Source organism: Dromiciops gliroides, chromosome 3, assembly GCF_019393635.1.
Source record: "Dromiciops gliroides isolate mDroGli1 chromosome 3, mDroGli1.pri, whole genome shotgun sequence".
Lineage (NCBI taxonomy): Eukaryota > Metazoa > Chordata > Mammalia > Microbiotheria > Microbiotheriidae > Dromiciops > Dromiciops gliroides.
The window spans coordinates 325713245-325739550 of record NC_057863.1 but is presented as its reverse complement, the minus strand read 5'-3'; the positions used below and the strand labels follow the sequence as shown (position 1 = coordinate 325739550).

General features: G+C 36.6%; 1 protein-coding gene across 1 annotated transcript in view; it reads left to right on the top strand.

Moving 5' to 3' along the window:
- The window catches only part of LOC122746158 (limbic system associated membrane protein), an 842374-nt gene that overhangs the window by 567993 nt on the left and 248075 nt on the right, over positions 1-26306 (top strand). The window contains 1 exon segment of the mRNA XM_043991624.1: positions 10388-10513. Within this exon segment, the coding sequence (XP_043847559.1) occupies positions 10388-10513 (126 nt within the window).

Below are 26306 nucleotides of genomic sequence, written 5' to 3'. Positions count from 1 at the left end.
TATATAAAAAAGGGAAAGCCTTAGAAAACTATTTATTTAATTTTTTAATCAAGGAAAAGTTAACGCAATTTAATTCTTTATTTGACACCCAGAATTTTAACTTACAATGTCTGTTTACCTCAGGTGTTGGGTTTCAGTATTGACTTGTGTTTCAGTGGATGTATGATGTTTTCAATGTTGGTATTTCTTCAGGTGATACAGCCAGTAACCCATCCACACTTTATCATTGGTTACAAATAGTGCCTATTTACTCCTACAAAGACTTCACTGAAGTTCTCAAATATTGGAGGCCTTCCCCTAGGTCCTTTGGCATTTAATATGTACTTCTGAGATCTTCAAGCTGTCATTACTTTATCCCTTGAGCTCCATACATGACTAGCCCATCTTCTTTTCTCACAACATATTCCCTGGATGATAACTTGTGCTATTTCTTAATTAAAAGTATCATGGATAAACTAATATGCTACTGTCTACTTAAGCCAAATGCATCTCTCCTGATGTTGACCACAATTTTGATTCTTTTGGGATTGTGGTGTTCTGTGATTTGCAGCCATATGGTTTCACTAGAAAACTATTGGTTAAAAAGATGGGTGTTGGGGACGGCTAGGTGGCACAGTGGATAAAGCACCGGCCCTGGATTCGGGAGGACCTGAGTTTAAATCCAACCTCAGACAGTTGACACTTACTAGCTGTGTGACCCTGGGCAAGTCACTTAACCCCCATTGCCCCACCAAAAAAAAAAAAAGATGGGTGTTCATGTCAAAGAATGGTTTGTAATTATTGAAACCACTGCACCATTTCCCAACTACAACCTGCCCTGTTTTCTGCCTTCTACTTGGCTCTAATCACATCTCCAGCATCCACTCCTGTGAGCACAGGATTAATGGACTGACTTGAGAGGTTGATCATTCAACTACATGTCATAGTCTGGGAAACAGGAATGCTTGATTCATAATTTTTTTTTCCTAAGTGGGTTGTTAGGCAAATCTCCACTGAATAATTATGGATCTCCTTGAAGAAATCCTAGTTTTCTGAGATTTGATAGAATCAACACAATATCATCTAGAATCAGAAACATTTAGAAAAAAATGTCTTTTAGAGGCATTTGCTCAGCACTATGGCATTTTTTAGAAAGCAAAGTCTAAAATAATTTCTTTCTACATGTTGACTAAAGGGCTTGAAATATCAGCTACTATATCCCCATAGGCAGATACCTCAATAAATGCCTTCTGAATGATTTATTATTATTATAATCTTAATGGTTAATTATTCATGATCATAGTAATTACCTACAATCCTTTGGCAGTAAGAGGATCTGCAAGCAAATAAGTAGAGTATTATCAGACATAGAAATAGAGTAGAACTTTTGTTTTTAATAGAAAAGCAGCATGGTGTGTTGGAGAGGGCCCTGGATTTTTAATTTAAGTACCTGACCATGTCACCTTAGGAAAGTCACTCAACTTCTTTTGACTTCATTCATGTCATCTATAAAATAAAGGAATTAGACTAGATGATCTCTGGTCTCTCCTTATTTTAATCCAATAATCCAACACTGTTATTGCTGTGGGGTGAGACAATTATATTTATAGGCTCATTTGATTGTGTCAATATTTTATTATTATTATTTAGGCAGCTAGGTGATACAGTGGATAGAGCACTGGACATTGAGTCAGGAAGACCTGAGTTCAAATGAGGCATCAGAGGGGGCAGCTAGATGGCGCAGTGGTTAAAGCACCAGCCCTGGATTCAGGAGGACCTGAGTTCAAATCGGGCCTCAGACACTTAACACTTACTAGCTGTGTGACCCTGGGCAAGTCACTTAATCCTCATTGCCCCGCAAAAAAAAACAAAAACAAAAACAAATGAGGCATCAGACTCTTATTAGATATGGGACCCTGGACAAATCAATTAACTTTTATCTGGCTCAGTTTCCTCATTTGTAAAACGGGGGTAATAACAGCATCCACCTGCTAGAGCTGATATAAGGATCAAATATGATATTTGTAAAAAACTTTGAAACCTTAAAATGCAATAGAAATGTTATTATTGTTGTTGCTGTTGCTATCTGCTGTGGTTTGAGAGAATGGTTTAACTTGTGCATGGCATGAAGGAAACACTGTAATTGTCTTAAAACTTTTGTGCTATTGCGTTATATGCTATAATGATATATTATCTTAGAGTTTTGATCATATCACACCTGAAGGCAACCAAAATTATCACTTAATTCAATAAGAATCGACTGCTTATATTAATTTCAGACTACTGGATAATCCTGAAAGGAAAATGAATGAGTAAAAAACAAAGAAATTTTGATGCTGAATACATGGAATAGAACACATAGGTTAAAGAAGTATTGAATACCAATTCATGGATCATAAAATCATGTATTAAAGCTAGAAAGGACAATAGAAAATATGTCATCCAGCCCCCTCATTTTGCAGATGAAGAACTGAAGCCAAAGACCTAGTGACTTGTCCAGAGTCACACAGGTAATAAGTAACTGAGGCAGAATTTGAACCCAGATCTTACTGACTGCAAATCTAGTAATCTATCAACTCTGACATCAGAGATAAATAATAAGTTATTAGACAAATGTCAGGGACATTAAGGATCTTTAATTATAATTATGTACTTTAGAATAGGTTCTTATAATAATTTTCTAATTATTTTGATTATAAATATGAATCACAAAATTTAAAAATTGCTACTTTTTTATTCAGAGAATCATAGACATCTTGTTTGAAAAAATTGTAAAGGTCTTCTTGAATAGACCCATTCTCTACTCACAATTTAAGTATCTCTTCTATAGCACTCCCAAGAGTGGTCATCTAGCCTTTGTGTGAATAATTATGATAATGGGAGAATTTAGGATATAACTCATTCCATTATTGTATACATTAAGTTGATAGCAAGTTATTTCATAACTTAGCCTCGTTTGTCCCTTCCAGGTGCCATTACTGCCTTTTATAGCAACACAGAACAAAAATATTCCCATTTCTGTAAAATACCCATTCACATGGATGTTTTTCCTTAGTTTGCAGATTAAGTATGCCCAGGAACTTCAACTAGATGACAAAATTTAGAGTCTTCACCAGTTTGGTCACTTTTTCCTGTATGCTCTCCAGTTTGACAACTATATCTTGATTAAATAGACCAGTTTCTCAATGTAAAATGAATTAGAAGGGTAGCTAGGTGGCGCAGTGGATAAAGCACTGGCCCTGGATTCAGGAGGACCTGAGTTCAAATCTAGCCTCAAACAGTTGATACTTACTAGCTGTGTGACACTGGACAAGTCACTTAACCCTCATTGCCCTGTAAATAAACAAATGAACAAACGAACAAATGAATGAATAAATAAATAAAATTAATTAGAACAAAGGAAAAAGTTTCAGTATTTGTCTTTATAAAATATATTATCATTACAAAAATCTTTAATGTTTTGAGATTTTTCCACCATTTTACTAATGTGACTCACATTTCTTTAACAGTTTAGACTTAGGCATGTAATTTATTTGGGTATTATTATGGTAAAGGATTATTAGATAGACATGTCATATCCCACCATCTTTAAGGTTAAAATTAACCTTGCTTTTAACTTTTGAGAACATTGGGGTCAAGAAAAAAGAGAGAAAATGAGCTAGAAATATAGACCCTTCAAAGCCTTTTTACAAATATTCTAAATGAATACATTGTACCATATAATGTATAATTAGAGATTATACTCCTAATTCATTATATTTTAAAATATAATATACCAATATATGAAATTACTATAATCACTGTGCTCTTTAAAAATTAAAAAATATTTAATCAAAAAGTAGAAAATCCATTTTTAATGGTTACTCTTTGATTAAAAAAATAAAGTCATGTTGAACATTCATGGCAGATACCCCAATACTATATCATCAATTATAATATATGCACAAGAAGCAATCTAAAAGATATCCAAGAAAATATCTGATTGAAAACGACTTAGGGGGCAGCTTGATGGCGCAGTGGATAGAGCACCGGCCCTGCAGTCAGGAGTACCTGAGTTCAAATCCGGCCTCAGACACTTAACACTTACTAGCTGTGTGCCCCTGGGCAAGTCACTTAACCCCAATTGCTTCACTAAAAAAAAAAAAAAAGAAAAGAAAATGACTTAGGCCCAGGATAAACTGAGTTTAAGTGATAGTGGATGAACAACTTGTATGTTACACTTTTGTCACTTGAATTTTAAAATACCTAGAAAGCCTTGAGCATTTTGGGTGTGTCTTTTGTGGAGAATTTATGGGAGAATATACATAAGAAACTCACAGGATAAAAAGGCATAGATGGATTATACCCACATACATATCATGATAGATTCATTGAAATATTGAGTTAAAGTTACACTCATTTAAAAAATATTTAGAACTCAGGTTTATAATAGTAATATAAGTAGTCACAGTTGTAGTACTTGTAGTAATCATAGCAGTAGTACTTATAGTAGTCATAGTAATAGTAGTCAGTACTCTTGAGTTGTAGTAGTAGTAGTAACATTTACATAGGGCTTTAGTGTTTGCAAAGTACTTTGACATACATCTCATTTTATCTTCACACACCCTAGGAAGTAGGTGGTTTTATTATCTCCATTTTATAGATAAGGATCCTGAGGCAGACAATGACAGTTAAGTGACTTGTCAGGATCACATAGCTGGTAATTTCTGAGTCTGGCTTTGAAATTAGGTCTTCCAGACTCCAAGCCCACTGTTCTATTCACTGACCTGCCCACACTCCTCCTTTCAGGTTCATGGAAACTAAAATTATAATTTCATAAATTTAGAGCTGGAAAGGACCAAAAAGATCAGTCGTGTAGTTAAACCCTTTATTAATGGTGATGCCAAAGAGAAGAATGGAATTAACCACTTGATTATATTTATGAGTATATAGACCTCCTTGCCCTAGCTTTAAACAAACAATACCTTTTTGCTGTTTAGTCATTTTCAGTCATATCTGATTCTTCATGACCCTGTCTGTTTTTGTTTTTTGGCAAAGATAGTGAAGTGGTTAGCTATTTTCCATCCAGCAATTTTTACAGATGAGGAAACTGAGGAATATAGGGTGACTTCCCCAGGGTGACACAGCTAGGAAGTTTCTGAGGCCAGATTCGAACTTAGGAAGATGAGACTTCCTCACTGCAGGCCTGGCATTTTATCCACTTCACCATCTAGCTGCCCAAAATAACAATAACTAATGAGGTCAGTTTTGCTAATTAGCAGCCACTATAAATGGCACCTTGAATGAGATATAAGTAAACAGTGCCAATTGCTGGAGGTGAGGACTATCTTCCTCCGTTTTGTATGGGATTTCTTAGTTTCTCTTCTATTAGTGTATGCAATGGTCTTACAGGGCTTGGATTCTTTTACCAAAAGAGAAAATGGCCTTAAAGATAAATCTCAATACTTGACAAAGCAGCTCAACTCTACCTAAGTGATAAAGAGAGTTGATATCCTACCTCAATTCCTTAAATTCCCAATATGTGACCCTTTGTCACAAGATGAGATCAAGGTATTAAGTAAAATGGGAGATAAATGAGATTAGAAATAGTCATCTCTTGGTCAGTCCAAAATAATAATTTTATTTCACAGAATCATTGAATTACCAATTTGAGAGTTGCAACAGTCCTCAGTGGACTTTCAACAAACCAGCAAGCATTTATTGAGTGCCTACTATGTGCCAAAGGCAGCTAGATAATGTAATGGATAGAGCATTGGGCTTGGAATCAGGAAGTCTCATGCTCATGAGTTCAAATCTGGCCTCAGACACTACTAGCTCTGTGACCCTAGGCAAGTCACTTAACCTTGTTTGCCTCAGCTCCTAGTTTGTAAAATGAGCAGGAAAAGAAAATGGCAAACCACTCCAGTTTCCCAAACAGGGTCACGAAGAATCAGACTGAAACAACTCAACAACAACAACACACTGTGCTAAACTCTGAGGACAAAAAAAAGAAGGGCAAAAGACAGTCCCTGGTCTCCAGGAACTTGGTTAGGTAGGACACCATAAAGTAAACAATGTACAAACAAGACAGACACACAGGGTAAATTGGAGATAATCACTAAAGGGGAGGCACTAGCATTAAGGAGAATTAGAAAGGGCAGGAGTCAGCTGTTCTAACCCATATACCAAGGGAAAATCCACTATATCATACCTAACAAGTAGAGCCCTGCCTCTGCATGAAGAACTTCAGGGAAGAACCTACAGGACAATTAGACACCTCATTCTACTTTTGGACAGCTCTAATTATTAGGGGATTTTCCCAGACTTTGAATCTAGCTCTCTGAAAAATGGGTTCTCTTCCCCTTCTCCCCCATGACTGGTTCTCACTATTGTATAAATCAATACTGTACATGATCTTCTGAAACATTCTTCCTACAATTTTTCAAATTATTTTATAAGGTAAAGTTGCGTTGCTATTGGCTTCCATATTTCTCTTCTTGGCAAGGAGATCAACTGTTTGCTAAGGTAATTTCTTGAGGCTTTTGGTTGTCTTCTTGTTGAATGAATGAATGGATGAATGAATTCATGAATGAGATGTAGTATCATCTATTGAATAAAGAACTGACTAGTATCAGGAGACTTGTTTCCTCAGTTTTATCATTACATAGTTGTGCAACCCTGAACAATTTGCTTAATCTCTTCATTTCCATTTCCATATTATGAAATAGCCTGGGGGCAGCTAGGTGGCACACTGGATAAAGCATGGGCCCTGGATTCAGGAGGACCTGAATTCAAATCCAGCCTCAAACACTTGACACTTACTAATTGTGTGACCCTGAGCAAATCACTTAACCCCCATTGGCTTTCCAGAAAACAAAAACAAAAACAAGCATATTATGAAATAGCTTTGATCATGTTTGCCTCTCAGAAATGATGTAAAGATAAAAATACAATATATGTGAAAGTTTTTTGAAAATGTTAATGTCTTAATGCTGTTAATTTGGCTATAGGTTGAAAAAAAACGACCTTTAGAGTCACTTACAACTATCTCTTTTACAGACATAGATAATTCTGTTTTGGAAATTTTAATTTGTGTTCATTAAAAGCAATGTATAAATAATTGTTTCTTCCTTGATAACAGTTAGCATTTATGTAACTTTTTATAATTTACAAAGTACTTTACATATGTTTTTCATTTGCTGGCACAGAGCACTAAGTCTGTAATCAGCAGTACCTGAGTTCAAATCCTGTTGCATACACTCCCTATCTGTCTAACCCTGGACAATTCATTTAACTTCTCTTTGCTTCAGTTTCCTCATCTGTAAAAGGGAATAATAATAGTAGCTTTCTCAGGTTTGTTGTAAAGATAAAATGAGATAATATTTGTAAACATGACTTGGAAACCTTAAAGCTATGTATATATAGATATATATTAACTATTGTTACTATTCCTTAAATTTCTTTGTTTCCATGTAATCTACAGCTCAAAGATGACTGAATCTCCCACATGTACTGTGTTGATTAGAGGTCTCTATATCTTTCCTGTGGAAGAAATTGTTGCTAAATAGTGCCACCTTTCAGTTCTGTAACTTGATTTTGAAATACACCCTCATCCTCAAAGACTTCTGATTCCTTCTGTGTGTGGGAAGTCTTCTAACTAAGCAAATAATAATTATCTATGGCTTCAAGTTCTAGAGAGTTTCCTGAGGTTCAGAGAGGTTAAGTGAATTTCCCATGGTCACACAGCTAGTGTCAGAAGTAGGTCTTTCACAGAGGCCTTTCTAAATCTAATCCCAGCATTCAATTCAAAGTACCACACAATCTTAATATCTATGAACCTTACTATATAGTCTTTTTTTTTTTTGGTGGGGCAAAGAGGGTTAAGTGACTTGCCCAGGGTCACACAGCTAGTAAGTGTCAAGTGTCAGGCTGGATTTGAACTCAGATCCTTCTGAATCCAGGGCTGGTGCTTTATTCACTGTGCCACCTAGTTGTCCCCACTATCCAGTCTTAATATCTGGTCTTAATATCTTAAGATCTATTATGAAAGGCATCATAGATATTAAGGTTAAAACAGCTATCCTCTTCTTCCCCTGCCTTTGATGGAACCTTCACCCATGGGCCAATGCTATATTCCAATGGGTATTTGCAGAGATAGAATGACTTTTCAGTCTGCTTTCTCTGTTAAGCAAAGCAGAGGATTTTTTTCCCTGTATAGTACTATACAAGGCTTCTAATGTTCAGAAAGAATGAGAAAACTTTTCAGATTCTACTCTATTGAATTCCTATATTCTGTTGTCATTCTCTATACGTTTGTGTATACATGCATATATACACATGTGCATGCATTTATACATATATTTATACATATACGTGTGTATATGTATAGGCATGTGGTATGTATATAGACATATGTATGGCTATGGACACCCATATGTGGATGTGTGTATATCAAGGAATATATGTGTGTGTGTGTGTGTGTGTGTGTATCTATATCTAAATCCATAAATATATAATTAAAAGTAACCAGGTGACAGTAGAGAGGGATAGAAAATAATACTAGGCATTAGATGTGATGTTTATACTATATGATTTTCTTTTCTTTGTCAACGTATAGAAGAAAGGTAGGCTTATGGTTCCATTTTCTTCTAGGTAGTATAAATCTAGGTATAAATCAATAATAAGAAATTGGGTTCTTCAGCTGTGTAAAGTCACTTATTTTCCATTATCCTACACAGAACACATCCTTATTAGAAGAGAGCGGGGAACTATCCATTACACGGTTCCATGTTAGTCAGATAGATACTAGTAATAACTATAGTGGGAAATGGACAGACTACCATTACTGCTTTGGGATTTGGCAAGCTGATGAAAGCAAACTTCTTAAAAGCCACAGGCTCAGACCCCTAAGGTAGTTCTTTCTCCAACAATGCACATTATTCAGCTGTGATAAACTCTTAACCCAAACTGGCCAGTTCCAGCTGGATGGATAAATACGATCATAGAATGGCAGATTTAGAAATAACCTCAAAGATCACATTGTCCAGTAGTCCATTATTACATATGACGAGGCCCTAGGACATGAAGTGACTTGTCCAAGATGCCTACATGAAGGTAGATAAGGTCAGGGCCAAGAGCAGTTTACCTTTAAATCAAATGCCTGTTTATTAAGTGTTTATTCTATGTAGGTCACTGCAGTAAGTACTCAGGGAGATACAAGACACAATGCAAGTGCTGGAAAAAATGTAGAAGTGAACTGCAGTAAGGCATACATACATATACATTCACATATATATATAATATGTGTGTGTATGTGTGTATACTTAACATTAATACATTATCATTGAACAAGAAAGATATACATAAAATGAAATATCAAGTCTGAGGAGGTCAAGGTTTATTACTGACTAGGAAAACCAGCGAAGGTATTTATGGGGTTCAGAGTGCTTTGCGGGGTCTTAAAAGAATAGGTAGGTGTTCAAGAGGCAGAAGCAGTTTGTGGAAAGTAGGAATAGGGAATGACATCAACAAAACATGAGTGAGAAAGCAAAGAAGACAGAAAGCAGTCTAAAGTGTTTCAAGAATAAGTTATACATACAACAGTAATATGAGATAATTATGGAAAAGTAGCATGATGCCAGATTATGTATTCCAGACCAAATCATTTGAATGTAACTTAGTAAGCAATAGGGAGCCACTGAAGAATTTTTAGCATAAGATCAGAGACATATAATAAAGACTGTCCTCTCTATGATACAGATGATAAAATGGGGAGAGAGAGGAAGGGATGAGCATTTATTGAGCACCTGCAGTATTCCACGCACTGGATTAAGCATTTTACAAATATTTTATCCTCATGACTCTGCAAGGTAGGCACTATTGTTATTTTACAGTTGATAAAACTAAAGCAGAGTGACTTGCACAGTGTCACAAAGCTAGTACATTTTTGAGGCTGGATTTGAACTCATTTGTCTGACACCAGGATCAGTGCTCTATCTGCTGAGCCACCTAAGTCATGGGAATAACAGAGGTGGGAAGATGATGAGTCAAAACCCTATCTCCTGGCTCACAGGCCATCATTATTTGTGTTGTTCAGTTGTTTTCAGTCATGTCCAATTCTTCATGACCCTCATTTGGGGTTTTCTTGGTAAAGATACTGGAGTGATTTGTGATTTCCTTCTCCAGCTCATTTTACAGATGAGGAAATTGAGGCAAATTGAGTTAAAAGACTCACCTAAGGTCACCCAGCTGTTGTGTCTGAGGCCAGATTTGAACTCAAGATGATTCTTCCTGATTCCACGCTCAGCACTCTGTCCACTACGCCATCTAGTTGCTCCGTCATTCTTTGGTGCCGCACCACAAACCATTTCAAGTATTCTTAGTGTCCTTCTCTGAAGTGAACATAAGCCATTTACTTTTGTGTTCACAGTTCCACCAAAGATCTCCAACATCTCCTCAGATGTCACTGTGAATGAGGGAAGCAACGTGACCCTGGTCTGCATGGCAAATGGTCGTCCTGAGCCAGTCATCACCTGGAGGCACCTCACACCGACTGGTAAGTACCTTGCTGGTCTCTGAGAAAGAGGATTTCAAACCTTGAATTTAGAGTACTGACAAGACACTCATCATCTGCATGGCATCATTTTAGGCAAATGCTAATTGAATTAGATCCAGGTGATGTCCACATTCAAAGAATGTGCCCTGTGGATGACTGGCTTCATCTCTAGTGCCGCTCTGTATTCATATCTCATAAGTAGTCTTCTCAGGGTGCCTGGAAGAATTTGCAATATGATTAAGTAATGGGAGCCTGAAATAACCAGCTCACTAGTCTACAATTTGGATTTCAAATCATGGCCAATAATTCAGGGAGAGAATTATGTTAAAAATAAGATTAAATATATAGCCATGTAATTTTCTCTCAGAGAGTAATCAACGGATATCCCCAGGCAATATTTAAAGTTTTCTTTTCATATAAACTAGGCAAAGTCCAGTGGCAGAATCACATCAAAACAACTAACACTTTGGAACTTCAATTCTTGTGAATACAACAGTCATCTCCCCATATTTCCCATACTAATTTGAAGACACCCCCCCCCAAAAAAAATGAAACATACTTCTAGTTCATTTGGTCTTCATGTTCATCTAGCTTTGGTCAATAATTTTTTTTTTTTTTTTTAGTGAGGCAATTGGGGTTAAGTGACTTGCCCAGGGTCACACAGCTAGTTAAGTATTAAGTGTCTGAGACCAGATTTGAACTCAGGTACTCCTGACTCCAGGGCCGGTGCTCCATCCACTGCGCCATCTAGCTGCCCCTCCAATAATTTTTTTTTTTTATGTTGTGAGTAAATTTAACCTATCACCAAAACAACAAAACCACATTCTTCAAGCTTAGTAGTCCTTTATTGTTATCTCTACAGCATTCCAAATGGCATGAAGAAACCTGGTCATCTTGTTCTCTTATTTTTATGCACTTAGTGCAAATATAGAATGTGTCTCACTCAGTGGGTACCCAAGCAAATTGGTCTGACTTTCGCACAGCCCACAAGTGGGGCTGAAGCATGGATTGAGCTGGGTTGAGTCCTGTAAAGTCACATGAATAAGGGGTAAAGGAGACTGTTGGATAGCGTAAAAGAGGAAAAGTTAACTCATTTAAAGCCCAGGAACTGTGGCATTTAAATAATTTTGGAATGGAGAAGCACAACACAAAAAAAACCAAAACTTATTAAAGCTTATCATTTAGTGGTCACATGGGCAGAAAGAGCACAGTGTCAGACACATAGGCACTTAATGCTTGCTAACTGACTGAGAAGTTGTATTGTGTGTAGGTATATGATAAGACATACAAGTGACACCAACACTTCCTGGTCTGTATCCTCCAGCAAATACACCTCTTTTCCCTGTCTCTTTCTTGCTACATTCACTGTAGACCCTTTGTTTAATGCTCCTAAGTATCCTCTCTTCCTGTTACTTCTCTGTCCAGTATGGACAAGTAACCTCACATTAGATCACCATAGACTATCTGGTCTATCATTGAGTCTTCAGTGCTCCAGATTTCCCCTGGAGATGAGAATGGTTATGACATTTGGGTTTTCTCCAGCGTTTTTCTAGGAGGTCAGATCTTGACTGGCTAACCCTAACAAACTGTGACACTGACTTTGAACACTGTAGTCGACTTTAAAAAAATCTTAAGATACATCATGGCTGAATGATTAAATGCTAGGTGAGGTCTACTCTAGATTAGGTCAGATCTCTCTCTCTCTCTCTCTCTCACACACACACACACACACACACACACACACGCTTCAGTATAGCCATACTTTTCAAAGATGACCCAGGGATTCACTCCACAATTAGTCAAGAGTGCAGGGGATGTCTCACATCCAAGATCTATAGATTGATACACATTCTAAGATCCATCAGTACTCTACTAGCCTATTTGTTCCTGTGTTATACTCACAGATCCTGTATTAAAATATTCCAGGATGCCAGGGAAATAACTGAATATAGATAATAATTGAGTTACATACTACGCTAAGAAATGCCAAATCAGCTACCAGCTGTATTTGCCTATTTAAAGGTAGAACTTATTCACTGTCGTGTTGTTTTTTAATGACAATAAGTATTAACTCCCCTAGTCTATGCCTTTGACTTTTTTACATCTGATTCACATAAGCACCTTATCATATTCTCTCATGTCCCACCCCTGAGCTCTTATTCCCAGTGAGAGAAGAGAGGGTTTGCCTAGGTGATAAAATAATGAACATGGGATAGGGGGTTTTGTTGCTTTCAAAAGTTGGGAGGACAGAAATATTCCTTTCACCTTTTTCTGCTCATAAAGGGAAGCCTTATTTGGAAACAGCCACAGAAGATGCTTTACTGTCTTATATGACAGAATAGCTGCTTGCAATTCGGGGTAGCATGAGCAAGAAATCCAGCCAGCTTTGTTCAATTATTAATTGCTCCTTCAACACTACAGAGTGTGACTGTCGTGCAGAGGAAGTGTACCTGTAATTAGCTCGACCCCACAGGGACATCAAGCCTTGAAAGGAGAAAGCTTCCTTGCAGGGTTTGTGGATACCTGATTGCCTGTCATTTGGCAACACTGAGGCAGAAAGAAAATAAGGTGTATGGTATATACCTTATGAGAAGAGGAATATTTATTTTCCTCCTTCTTTGGTTTCTTATGTGTGGGTTGAGTATTTTGAAAGAGGAGTTTTTTTTTTTTAATTTAACTATATTACAACTCATTTTAAGGGACAAAAAAAGCTTGTAGGATGGTATGAAATAGTTTTGAAAACATGCAAAAATCAGAAATTTTATCTGAAATGGGTGGAGTGGAATAGTAGACAAAATAGAGTACTACTCAGAGGACATTTTTCTTGTCTCACTGGTTCTTTCATTTCTCTTTCCATTGTAACCATTCTATAGAGTGAAAATGGCATATCATGTATGCGGGTGTGAAAATATAACCCATTCCTCCCATAATTAAGTTAGGCTTTCATAATCCTGTGAGTCTCAAGGGGAAATCGTATTATAACTTATATTTCCTTTTGAGCATTTGATCTCCCTCCTGTGAGCAATCCGGATCTGTCTTCATCAGACTTTTGTTTCTAAATCTTTCTACTCACATCTAAGTGGAAGTCCATCTCTCATGTGAGCATCACATTCTGTCAGAATTACTCAGGATTTTGCTGAAAAGTCTTTTCTAGGCAGTTCATTTCTGCTAAGGTTATTAATCCAAGTAAGCCAATGAAATTTCTCCTTTTTCCTCCTCTATTGCTTGCTTGTTCATTCTATGTAACCATGTAGTATAGTCTGCAGTTTGCAACAAGGTCACAGTATTTCAATGTATGCTCCAAAATGGAAACGATATAGCAAAGACTTCCAGGATTTTTGGAAATTTTCTAAATCCTATAAGGAAATGCATTATAATTTGATGGGTCTTGGAGGGGAAGAAGAAACTACTGAAAACTAGGTAATAGAGATTTACTGTTTCAGGTATAATCTTCTTTTTACATTTTACTTTGCATATGGAAATGCTCTATTTACTTGTTTGTTCAGTTCAGAATGAAAAAAAAAAGTTGAGAAACTACTTTGAGGGCTTAGGAGGGACCCTTGATTCCCAGAGGTGGGATTGATTCTTTTTTCCCCCATGAGGGGGTGGGGTGGAGGGCATCATACCTATCCTCTAAATTTCTGGGGATTAGGCACTTCTAAAGTATTGGGAATCTACTAACTCCACTAAAATCAACTGACTCTTTCCATCTTTTTCAGAGTTTAAAGAATGTACCCGTTGCTGCTGTAGACTCATGGGATGGGCCTTATTTGTATTTGTAAAACAGATCTAGCTATAGCATCTCTAGTTCTTCTGGAATTGACAGTGAAATTTCTAGTCTTGAAGATTTGTGACAAGTAAATAAAGAAACAAGCTTAGTTTAATTTTAAGATTTGAATCTTCTATAATTCAGTATATTATGGTTCCTACAATAACCACAGTTTTATCCTCTGGCACACATGAGGGAAGAATACAGTGTGAATGTGCAGTTGGTATGGAAAATAAGTACTCTAAGATTTGTGTTTCAGGAGGTACTAGCTCTAAGGTTGTTTGAATGAAAATTTTGAGAATATGGTTTGATTTGAAGATATCTGGGTTGTAGACAAGGTATCAAGGCACAGAGAAGTGTCAATTAAAAGTGTTGAGTTCAACAACTCAGTTCCAAGGTACATTACATAAACACCTATTACACATATGTTACAATGTTAAGTTGTGAAGAATAATAGTTCAAACTTACTCCAAATGTTATTTTCATTTAAGCTTTATATTTCTTTTTATAGAATTTTTGTTTTGCTTTTCTAAAAATTAGGAAAAAATGAAAGATAAAATAAAACAAAATGTAATTGAGATACTGATAGGTCTATGATTTCATTGGTATAGGGATCTCCCATGTGAGAAATGAAATTCTTTCAGCCTAGATTGGCAGTTTCTCTACAATAGTAATCTTCAAAAGTGCCCAGAACAAGGATAAGTGACCTAATGAAAGTCACATAGTCCATGTATGTCAGCAGCAAGTCTTGAACCTAGCTCTTCATAGCTTTTCAGTCATCTCTCTGACCACTATGTCATGCAGCCTTAGACACTTAGGTCATGTGTCTCAGATATATAGAATACATACTTTTTTTCCTAACAAAATAATACCTTACCAAAATAAAAGTTCAGTAAAGATTGATATTCATCTCTGTTCTACAAAAAAGGTGACATTGCATTAAGAGCTTGGGGACAAATCATCACATTAGCCCACAATGTGAAACTATTCTTCATTTCTGATTTTGAAAATCTCTTTTTTAACTCATCCACATTTTTTCCATAGCTGTAGGGTAGCTAATTGCAACGTCTACTTTTTTCCCCAAAATGTAGACATTTTGTGAGTTATTTGTGTGTAAAAGCATCTTAAGTTTATTTTAAGATTAGAAGTATATTTTTACCCAATTCATATGATTCCAGAATGGCCTAATCAAGTCATCACAGACTTTGCTTCAGGAAACTTCCCATTGAAGCAAATGTACTTTAGACAGAATGAGTCCTTGCAGAACTGAAAGATATTGTGGATATGCATTTTGGAGTCTCATGTATAAGCCAAAAGATCCTGTCTGGCACATGTCAAAGGGACTGAAATCGGTCACACTTCTCCTCAGAATACTTTCTATTCTATGGAGATACTAATACAATGTTTGCAAAGAGTGCTTGAATTGTTGAAATGAATTTGGGATGAATGTCCTATATACTTCCAAACTTGTTTTTTTTTTTTTTTTTGCAAAACTTCTAGAGTACTGAAAACAAACTAGACATGTTATAGTAGTGCTAAGCAGGTATACTTCTGAGGCCTACTATTGTAACTAGGAAAGATGGGGAATAGCTGAACCAGCAAAGACCAAACCAAACAAAGCAAAAAAGAAAAACATTGGGGATTTCAAAGAGTAGAAATGAGGACTGTGGGTCAGAAGTGCTAGATCTAGTCAGAAGTGCTTGATCAAGAATAAAAAAATAACATTTATATGGAGCTTTAAAAGTTGCAAAGATGTGAGTTTGACAAAAACAGTGATGTGAGTGTTATCAGTATTATTGCTTCCATTTTATAAATGAGGAAAATAGGAATTGGAAAAGTTAAGTGACTGCTTGGTCACGCAGCTATTAAGTATCAGAAGCAGAATTTGAATTTAGGTATTCCTGACTATATATCTAGTAATTATTCCACTATGCCATATTACCTTTCTGACTAAAAATATACAGGTCAAAGTGAAAAGCGAAGAGTCAAATTTCAATCCTTTGTTCTTGTGCAGTTGGATCTGACTCTTCATGACCCCAGTTGTTGTTTTTCTTAGTAAAGATACTGGAGTGGTTTCCATTTCCTTCTCCAGCTCACTTCACAGATGAGGAAACTGAGACAAACAGGGTTAATTGACTTGCCCACGATCACATATAGTCTGACTCCAGGACTGGTACTCTATCCACTATACCACATAGCTATTCTACATGCTAAATCCTGTTTTAAGGGTACAAGTCTGGTGCAAGGACCTAGTCCTGATATTCTCCACTCTTAAAATTCTCTTGATTGAGGGGAACAGTCTTTAGAATTGACCTCAAGGGCAAGAGTAATGATTTATTAATTTCTTCCCATTGCTGGGTCCAAATGTGTCACTTAAATGATAGAAGAGAAGAGAAAAACTGAGCCATCAATCAGTCAATGTTCTTGGATGATTCTTTAAAAAAAAATAGGACAATCCAATCTTGGATTCAGAGAGACATCTGCAGATATCAAATTGAAACTCTGCTGACAACATGATGCCAACTTTGTTTTTCCTTTCTGGTCACAGCTTTCTTCATAGGATGTTCTACAAATTTGTTTTACCAAATTATGGCACCACTGAGAGTGCCAGATAGGATAAAAATTTTCTGGCATTCTCAGTGGTAAGACACTTAGCAGCAATAGAGTATATAGTCACTCATTTATCGATGACTAACTGTGTAGGTAGTCTAGCTCATTAGAAATCTAGATTGAAAGGAAAACAATACAAGAGGAAAAAAAAGAAATAAAGAAAAAGATGGCCATTAAAGTTGGAAAAACTGGCAGACAAAGGTAAGATAAAAACCAACAATGCAAAAATTGAAGGCTAATTCATTTTGAAAGTAAGAGGAATCTACCCTAATAGAAGATAGAAACAGGGCTAACTTTAAACCTGACAAGCCTAAGAACCACTGCACCAAAAAGCTGAGAGAACACAATGGAGTTAATCCAGTGCCCTCCAATTTGAGAATTCAGAGAAAATGTACAGAACAACACAAATGATTACAGTTTGTGAAATGGCCTAAAGGATCCATTTCTATTTAAGTTATAGACAAGACTCTCTTGTACTTTATTTAAAGGGAGAAAATAAAGGAATTGTCTCTATTTCCTATTCCAACTCCTGATTGCCAGCATGTGTGCATGCCCGTTCGCACGCACACACACACATGCTAAAGAGAAAGAGGAGAGAAAATGGTAGGGGAAAGTAGCACTAAAGTATACTTCTGAGAATTGTGAGATACATTTAGACTACTTAAATATATGTGTATATATATATGCCTATATGCACATATGTGTATATCTATGTATGTGTGTATATATATATATGTGTGTGTGTGTGTGTGTGTGTGTGTGTGTGTGTGTGTGTGTGCATGTAGAAGGAGAAACAGTAAGAGTATCACTATTTTTTTCTGTTTCCACTAAATCAAGGACAAGAGAAAATAAGCTTAAAGAATGAATAGGAAGTACTTCAATCAGCTTTTCACAGAAATATGTTCACAGAGACAAAGGAGTTAGCAGTGCCTAACATATGAGAAACAGTTAAGGGAAATGGAGATATTTAGCCTTGAGAAGAAGAGACAAGGGGGAAGTAATAGCTGACTTCAAATACTTGAGGGGCTGTCATGTGGAAGGATTAGGTTTATTCTGCTTGGGTTCAGAGAGCAGAACTAGTCCACTGAGGGGAAACTGAAAGGAAACAGATTTTGGTTCAATATAAAAAAATATTTTCCCCTAATAATTAAAGTAATCTGAAAATAACCACAATTTACATGTATATAAGCCTTTCTGAAATAAGAAATAAAACTGTTACTGTACCCATTTTAAGTCTGAGAAAAGTGAGATGTCTTGACCAGAGTCACAGAGTGGTAAAACCAGTAGTACTTCAAGTCAAGGCTTTTGATTCTAAGTCTAGTATGTTTTCCAGGACATCATACTACTTCTCCACAGATGGTGTAAGCTATCTCACAAGAGAGTGTGTTCCCCATCTTGGAAGGTTCTTTTACAATGTTTGGATGATCAGGTGCTGGTTATGTCATTGAAAGGATACACTGATCAGAGTAGAAGGCATCTGGAGTCCTTTCCAATTCTTTGAGACCATGGCTTTTACTAATAACCCTTCAAAGTCACTTTAAAGGTTACATTAATTATAAATTATTATTGTTGTTGCCATCATCATCATTGTCGTCATTGTTGTCTATCAGGTATGAACAAGTTAAGTGACTTGTCCAAGGACAAGGACTATTCCAGATTAGAATCTTGACTTGAATCAAGAATCGAGACAATTTAGACTCAGATCTTCTGACTTTTACTGGAACTCAACTACTGAACTCTAGTTAATATAAGGTATCCAGACATCCCTACCTGGATATTCCACAAGCAATTTTCAAAATAGTATTTCCAGAATATATATCAAGCTGATTGCCATACCAAGCTCTCTGTTCTCACTGTAAAATGAACCTTTTTTCAATTCACATAGAATATTGCAGTATCTTCCTATAGGTTTTTTTTTTTACATTTTATCTCTTTCTACCTCCAGTGTTTCAAATCACTTCCAAATTATTTTTCCTTAGCTATACATAAGATCATTGAACAAATTCTTCAATAAACATTTAGCACCTGCAGTATATAAGGCACTGAGCATGTAAATACAAAAATTAAATAATCTCTGCCTTTAAAAAACTTATATTTCTGAGTGGGGGAAGGAGACACATAACATCTATTCAGATAAGTATTTGAGGAAGGAGATAATGCTAATGACTATGGGAATCAGAAAAGACTTTACTTAACAGTTGGAACATGAGTTGGTTACAGATTCAGAGATATGGCTATGGGAAGGGAAGGCATTCCATGTATGGAGGGGGAGTGTGGTTTAAGTGAATGTGTGGAGCCAGAAGATAAATGTTAAGTTTGGGGGGAAAAAGTGCTAGTTTTACATACTTGCTGGAACATGGAAGATATAAAGGGAAGTAAAGTAAAATTAAGCTGAAAATGTAGTTTGGAGTCAGATTGTAAGGGGCCTTAAATGTCAGGCTGAGGAACTTCTATTTTATCCTAGAAGTAGTAGAGCTCTATTGAAAGTGCTTGAGCAGTGGGCAGCTAGGTGGTGTAGTGGATAAAGCACTGACCCTGGATTCAGGAGGACCTGAGTTCAAATCTGACCTCAGACACTTGACACTAGTTGTGTGACCTTGGGCAAGTCACTTAACCCTCATTGCCTGTCAAAAAAAATGCTTGAGCACAGGTTCAGGTTGATCAGTCTGTGCCTTAAAAGCCCCAAGGAGAATGGATGGAAAGGAGAGAGGCCAAAAACAAGGAGATTATTATCATAATGTGGGCCTGCCTTGCCTAGAGCTTGAACAAGGTTAGTAATGTTTAAAGGGTAAGTGGATTCTTGGTGGTGGTGGTGGTGGTAGTCCTTCTTTCTCAAAGAAGACCATGGCATTTGGTAATGCCATGACTTGTAGTGAACTAGATTTAAGTGAGGCAGGGCTGTGCAAAGTCACCAGCCTCACTCTCTCCTCCAAAGTCATCTGGGTCCAGTGGTAAGATATATATCAGAACAACTGGGGATGCCACTGGATGTTTAAGGCATTTAAGGTTAAGTGACTTGCCCAGGGTCACATAGCTAGTAAGTGTTTGAAATCAGATTTTAATTTAGGTCCTCCCAACTTCAGGGCCTGTGCTCTATCCACTGCATCATGTAGTGGATAGAGGTGAGAGAGAGAGAGAGAGAGAGAGAGAGAGAGAGAGAGAGAGAGAGAGAGAGATTGAGATTGAGATTGAGATTAGAATAGCTTGAAATGATTGGCCCTGAATGAAGAGGGATAGAGTAAAATCAGGAATGAGCCTGGACTTATGACTTTTGGTGACCAGGTAGATAATGGTGCTCTCTGAAAGCTTGAAGGAAGAGAAGATAAGGAATAAAGATATAAATCTTATTTTGGCTGAATTTCAGATGACAGTAGGATATTCAGGGAAAGGTGCCCAACAAAATAGGCATTTGGAGATAAGAAACCTTACATAAGGAGAAGCATTAAAGCTGGTTATGGAGAGTTGTTAGTCAATTGGATTTATAACATGCATGTGATTATGTATATATATATGATTCATTTATATTTTATTCAATACACACATACACATATGTGTGTGTATGATTGAATCTATAGGAACTGATAAGATTACCAAGGGAGAGTGCATAAAGAAAGGAGAAGGACAGTGTATAAAGAGAAGAATCTTAGGGTTGATTTTTGGTAGTAAGGGCATGAATAAAACAAGGGGGAAAGGGATTCACGTTGGAGGAAAGTTGAGCTGATTCACTACAAGGTCAGGAGTATGAAGGAGCAAAGCAAGGCTATAATAACTACATTTGATTTGGAGAAGGAGGTATAAAGAAACTGAACGTCTTGGTGAAGATAAAGAATAGGTTTAGGAAGATGGAGGTGAAGAGAGAGAGGGAAGGGGAGAGAAAGAGACAATAGGATGAAAGATTATAACCATAGGGGGGATTTCAGAATTTTAGGTTATTAAGGTAAAGATAGAAGAGTTTGAGATGATGGTGAGGCCTAAGATAGGGCTACCTTTTTGATCATGTGACTGCCCTGCTCAAAACCTTACTATAGTTCTCTATTTCTTGCCAAGTGAAATTCAGACATCAATCTGGCATTCAAGGCCTTCCAAAATCTGTAGCTGCCCTCTTCCCAGCTTAATTTTATGCAGGGTTCCACATACTCTATATTCCAGCCAAAATTTTACTCCAACCAAAAATACCTTTGCTTATTTTTACTCTTCTTACTCAATGCTCCTCACCTACCTATCCAGCCTGCCAAATTCATAACCAACATTTGGATAATGTTGAAACCCAACTAAAATACCAACTGCTCCATGTACACTTCCCCAGGTGGTAAATAACCTTTCTCCCTCAAACTTCATATCACACTTTCGACTTTCTTCTCACTTTGTAGTTTTTTGTATTAACAACTACTTATGCTGGTGCCATACCTTTCTATGAGATTGTTTTCCACATGAGGGCTGGAATGGTTACTTATCCAAATGTTGTATCTCTCCCAGAACCTAACTCCAGGACTCTGCTCATTATAAGAATTTAATAATAATTGAATTAAAATATTTAATAATTAATGGAGTTATTGAATAATAATTGAATTGAATTTTAATTGAATTGAAGAAAGATTCAAATTCAAATTCCTTTTTCTAATACTGACTAGCTGTTGACTTCCAGGAAAGTCACAATAGATATATGCTTGGATGGATCGTTGAATGATTGGATGGTTGGATGGATGTGTATGTATATGTATATATTTATATATGTATGTGTGTATATGTAATGTTATATACACACAATACACTTGTATATATTTATCAGTGGCACCCTAGCAGCTAAATAATAGTGTTTCCCTTGCTGTAAAGATTTTGAAGTACTGATAAAATCACAGAGCCTTCAAATATCTGAGAGTACGACTAGTACTTTGATTTTTGTCAAAATTCTAATGAATTAAAAATTAATTTAAAATGTGATTTATTGGAATTCTGACAAAAGGGATAATAGCTGTAATGATATTTTCAAAACCTCTGCAATTCCTACTGGATCCTTTTTCCTCTTCTACATTCCATTAAGGGTTTTTAGGTTGATCCAGTCTAATACATTGATTTTACAAATAAGAAAAGTGAAACCTTGAGAGATTACATGATTTGTTCAAGTTCACATAGCTAGGAAATTCATGAACTATAATTGGAATCCAGCTTCTCCGAGGCCAAGTGCTTTTCATATTGTTCCACATTCACTTCAATAACTAGCAATGTATCTCTATATCTCTTCTCACCTCTGCCTCTTAGAATCCATGGCATTCCTCAAAACTCAGTTCAAATATTTCCTCCCAAAAGAGGCCTTTCTTGGTCCTTGCAGTAACTATTGGCTTCTGCCCTAAAGTTATCTTGTAACTACTCTGCAAGTATCTATATATTCTCTCCTCCTGTAGAATGTTTGGGGGGCTGTTTTCACTGTTCCTTTGTGTTTTTCTTTGCATGATTCCTAACATAAGATGAGCTTTAAAATATGTGTTGATTGTTCCAGTAACTGACTTAAATGTCAAACCATGGAATTTTCTTTCATGGAATTTACAGCTGGAAAGGTCCTTAGAGATCTAGTTCCACCCTCTCATTTTACAGATGCAGAAATTAAGACCTAGAACAGTTAAGTGACTGGCCCAAGGTCATCTAGCAGACCTAGAAGTCACATGTCTTTAGGAAATGGAAATGGGGGTGGGGGTGGGACAAATACTTATTAAGTTACTACTATGTGCCAGGTACTACGATAAGCATTTTTCAAATAGTATCTGATTTGTTAATGAATACAGTATTCTCAAGAAACAAATTTTTGCATTTTTTAAAAAATGTTCCCTTCCTTTGTCCTCTCCTTTTATTTTGTGATCCAAATCAGATATTCTTCTCATGTCAGTCAAAAATTTAAAAGCCCAGGAGTCATCTGTATAAAGCCCCTTTCTCTCCTACCATGTGATTGTTAAATTGGGGCTGTAGCTGCCGCTGACTGCAGTGTTAAGGCCTAGGGAAAGGAAAGGAAAAGAAAAGAGAAAAAAAAAAGACCTGTATTAATAATTCAGTTTGCAAATATCAATGCAAATCAGATCTAATTCTTCAAGGTATTCTAGTAATAAAAACTGAAATGTCAATCTTTGAATGACATCATTCCTTTTCTATGCATGGTCACTGAGGCTCTCTGCTGCTTTGGGCAGTAGCAAGACAGCCCTTGACTGGGGAATGAGAGGTTTAGAGGATATGTGAAGAGGGAATAGCTCTCCTGCCTCACAAAGTACCTGTCTTCAGAGAGAACCAAGAGTTGTTTGTGAACCCTCCCAGCCCCACTTCCTCCCTCCAAAAGCAAAAATCCCCAATAATAATTATATTAACATCAGCTACTGTGGGGGTAAGTATTGCAGATGGCAATATTTATTTTGCGTTTTCTCTTGGTTAGCATTTTTTCTTTTTTTTTTTAAAGTCTATTTCAGAGATCTTAAGTAGAGTCAGGAATACCTGCCTCTGATGCATACTTACCTGCATAGTTCTCTTATAGGCAGCTAGGTGGCACAATGGATAGAGTGCTGGGCACGGAGTCAGGAAGACTCATCTTTCTAAGTGATTTGTTCTCAGACACTTAACTAGCTGAGTGACCCTGAGAAGTCACTTAATTCTGTTGGCCTCAGTTTCTTCATCTGTAAAATGAGCTTGAGAAGGAAATGGCAAAGTACTCTAGTATCTCTGTCAAGAAAACCCCAAATGGGGTCATGAAGAGTGGGATGTAACTTTAATGACTAAACAATAATAGAGGTCTCAACTTCTTAGAGCCCCCAGAAAACTAAGACTATAAGCTATAGCTGAATCACAGATCTTTACTTGTAGACGGATTGTAAGCAGTTTTTTGTACCATTGAAATTATAAGAAGCTCTAGAAATGGGCTTCTAGATTACCATATGTAACCTCCTTCTTAAGCTCCCTAGAAGCATCATATTCTTAGTGACACTGGAATTCAGAGCACTATATTTTCACTCAATGCCACAAGGAAGGATCATAGATGATTAATTTTCATTTTTGGAGTTTTCTTTGTATCTTTTACCTAATAATGATGCATGAATATTCAGTTAAAGAAACCCTTCCCCCACCCCCAGCCCTGAGATATTCTATTGTCTCTATTACTGGTTTCCTGAATCTTTTATTTTCCTCTCTTCTTGTAAATGCCATGGACCATAACCCATAGGTGGATCTCTCATAGTATTTCATTAGGAGTATCTGTATCCTACTGTAAAATGCCCTTATAAATCAGAACATGGAGCTATATCTACCAGAAATTGAACAATATCTAGATACACGGCCTATTCCTGCCCAATGCTGATGTTTTTTGTCTTGCAGTCACTGGACTTCAATGACTCTGGAAGAGAGTGAGGCTAACCACTTTGTGCAACTCTACCTCACTTAAGTCTAAATCATGTGCAAATCAAGGCATCACTCCATGATGCCATTGGTGCTCTTCAAAAATGAAGGATTAACTATAACACAGCCCAATAGAATCTAAACTGCGTTACAGCCCAGGATTTTTTTCATATAGTTATAAGAGCTAAGCTTTAGATCTGGAAGGAACCTTGAAGGTCATGTTGTGTAAACTCCTGATTTTATAGACAAGGAAAATCAAGATCAAAGAGTTTAACTTACTTTGTCCAGGGTCATTTAGGTATGAGGTGGCAAAGCTAGGATTCAGCCTTGTTTCTCTCACTCTCGATCCAATAACTTTATCATTATTCAACACTGTCCTCCAGTGTGACACATGTTGCAGCAAATCAATTTTTTTTTCCTTTATATCCCCATCACCTGGAATAGGTTCTTACACATTGTAGATGCTTAATAAATGGGGGTTTTTTGAATGATAAATGTTGAATGAATTATATTAGCTATAATAGGAGTTCAATACTTTGGTGATTCACCTGTGATAGCAGTCCATAGGCAATTTCTAATATCCCTAGTTCTTTTAATATTATTTACTGTTTCTTCAGTCACTTTTCCATGCTCAGAATCTTATATCCAACTTTGACTCTTCACTTTCCCTCACCTTCTATATTCAGTCACTTTCTAAGTGATACCAATGATATTGATTTGCCTATCAATATGATGCATACATTATCTCACTCAATTATCCTTTTAAAAAATGATTTTTAACTATTCTTTTTTTAATCATTCCCATTGCCATCACATTGGTTCACAAATCAGTTGCTTCAGTTCTAGGCCGCAGAGATAGATCCGCTTTCATCAGATTATCGAGATTACCTTATCATTTCCAGGTTTTTTTCTTATCTCCAGTATCTTTCTCCCTTCCAGTTTATTACAGACATCATAGTCATAATAGTCTTCTTAGAATACACTGCTGAAATACCATTAATGGATTCCTATCACCTATCCAATTAATTTCAGACACTTTAGGCTGATAGAGTATGTTGCTAAGTCATCTTTGCAGCTGTATTTCACACTTTTGCCCCTCCAGGTAAGCTAAAATCTGTCCAAGCTGAACTTTTTATCTTTACTTGAACTTGCCCCTTAGCTCCTTGCCTCCATACCTTTTTTATTCATGTGATTCCTTTGCCTTGAATTCCTTCTTCCTCTCCATACCACTTGGCATCCTATCCATCCTTAAAGATATCTCTTCTAGGAAATCTTTCAAACTCCGAATTGAAAATGCTTTCTTCATTGGACCTGTCATAGTACCTTGCACCTCTCTTACCTATTTAACATGCTTGGTATAGTGAATAGAATTATGGATGTGGACGCAGAAAGACCTGAGTAGGAATTCTGACTTTGGAACTTACAAATTATGAGAGTTATGAGTACTAGGTAAGTCAATTTACTTGTTTGAGCCTCATTTTCCTCATCTATAAAATAATACCTATATTACTTGTCCCATAGGCCTGTTATGAGTCTACAATGAGAAAATCCTGTAAAACACTTAGCAAATCTTAAAGCACTATATAAATGCTTACTGTTATTACACTGCATTTTATATTTAGCTCCTTAATGTCCAGATCTTATTTCTATTGTGTATTTCTTAATTTGCACATTAATTAGGATTTGAATGAGTCTTTTAAAAATGAATAAATGAACCCCAGTAATACTTCCCTTTGGGTTATCTCCTATTTTGTGCCAAAGCCTGGTTGAAATCACACTTCATTTTATGTGGGTGAGAATTATTTTCATTCCGTACACATAATAGCCCCTGTTAACTAATTCTTGAGGGAGAAAATAATTCTCTAAATAATTGTCTATAAGTTCTTTGCAGCAGGCTGAATCAACTGCTCATTGTCACAGAAGACTGGAGAGATTTTTAGGGGGGTAGCATGGGATGTTTCAAAGCCCTTGAAAATGAACATAAATCTCATCTGATCCCAGGCACCATCGCAGCTGCCAAAAGTACAATTCAGACCCAGAGGGGGA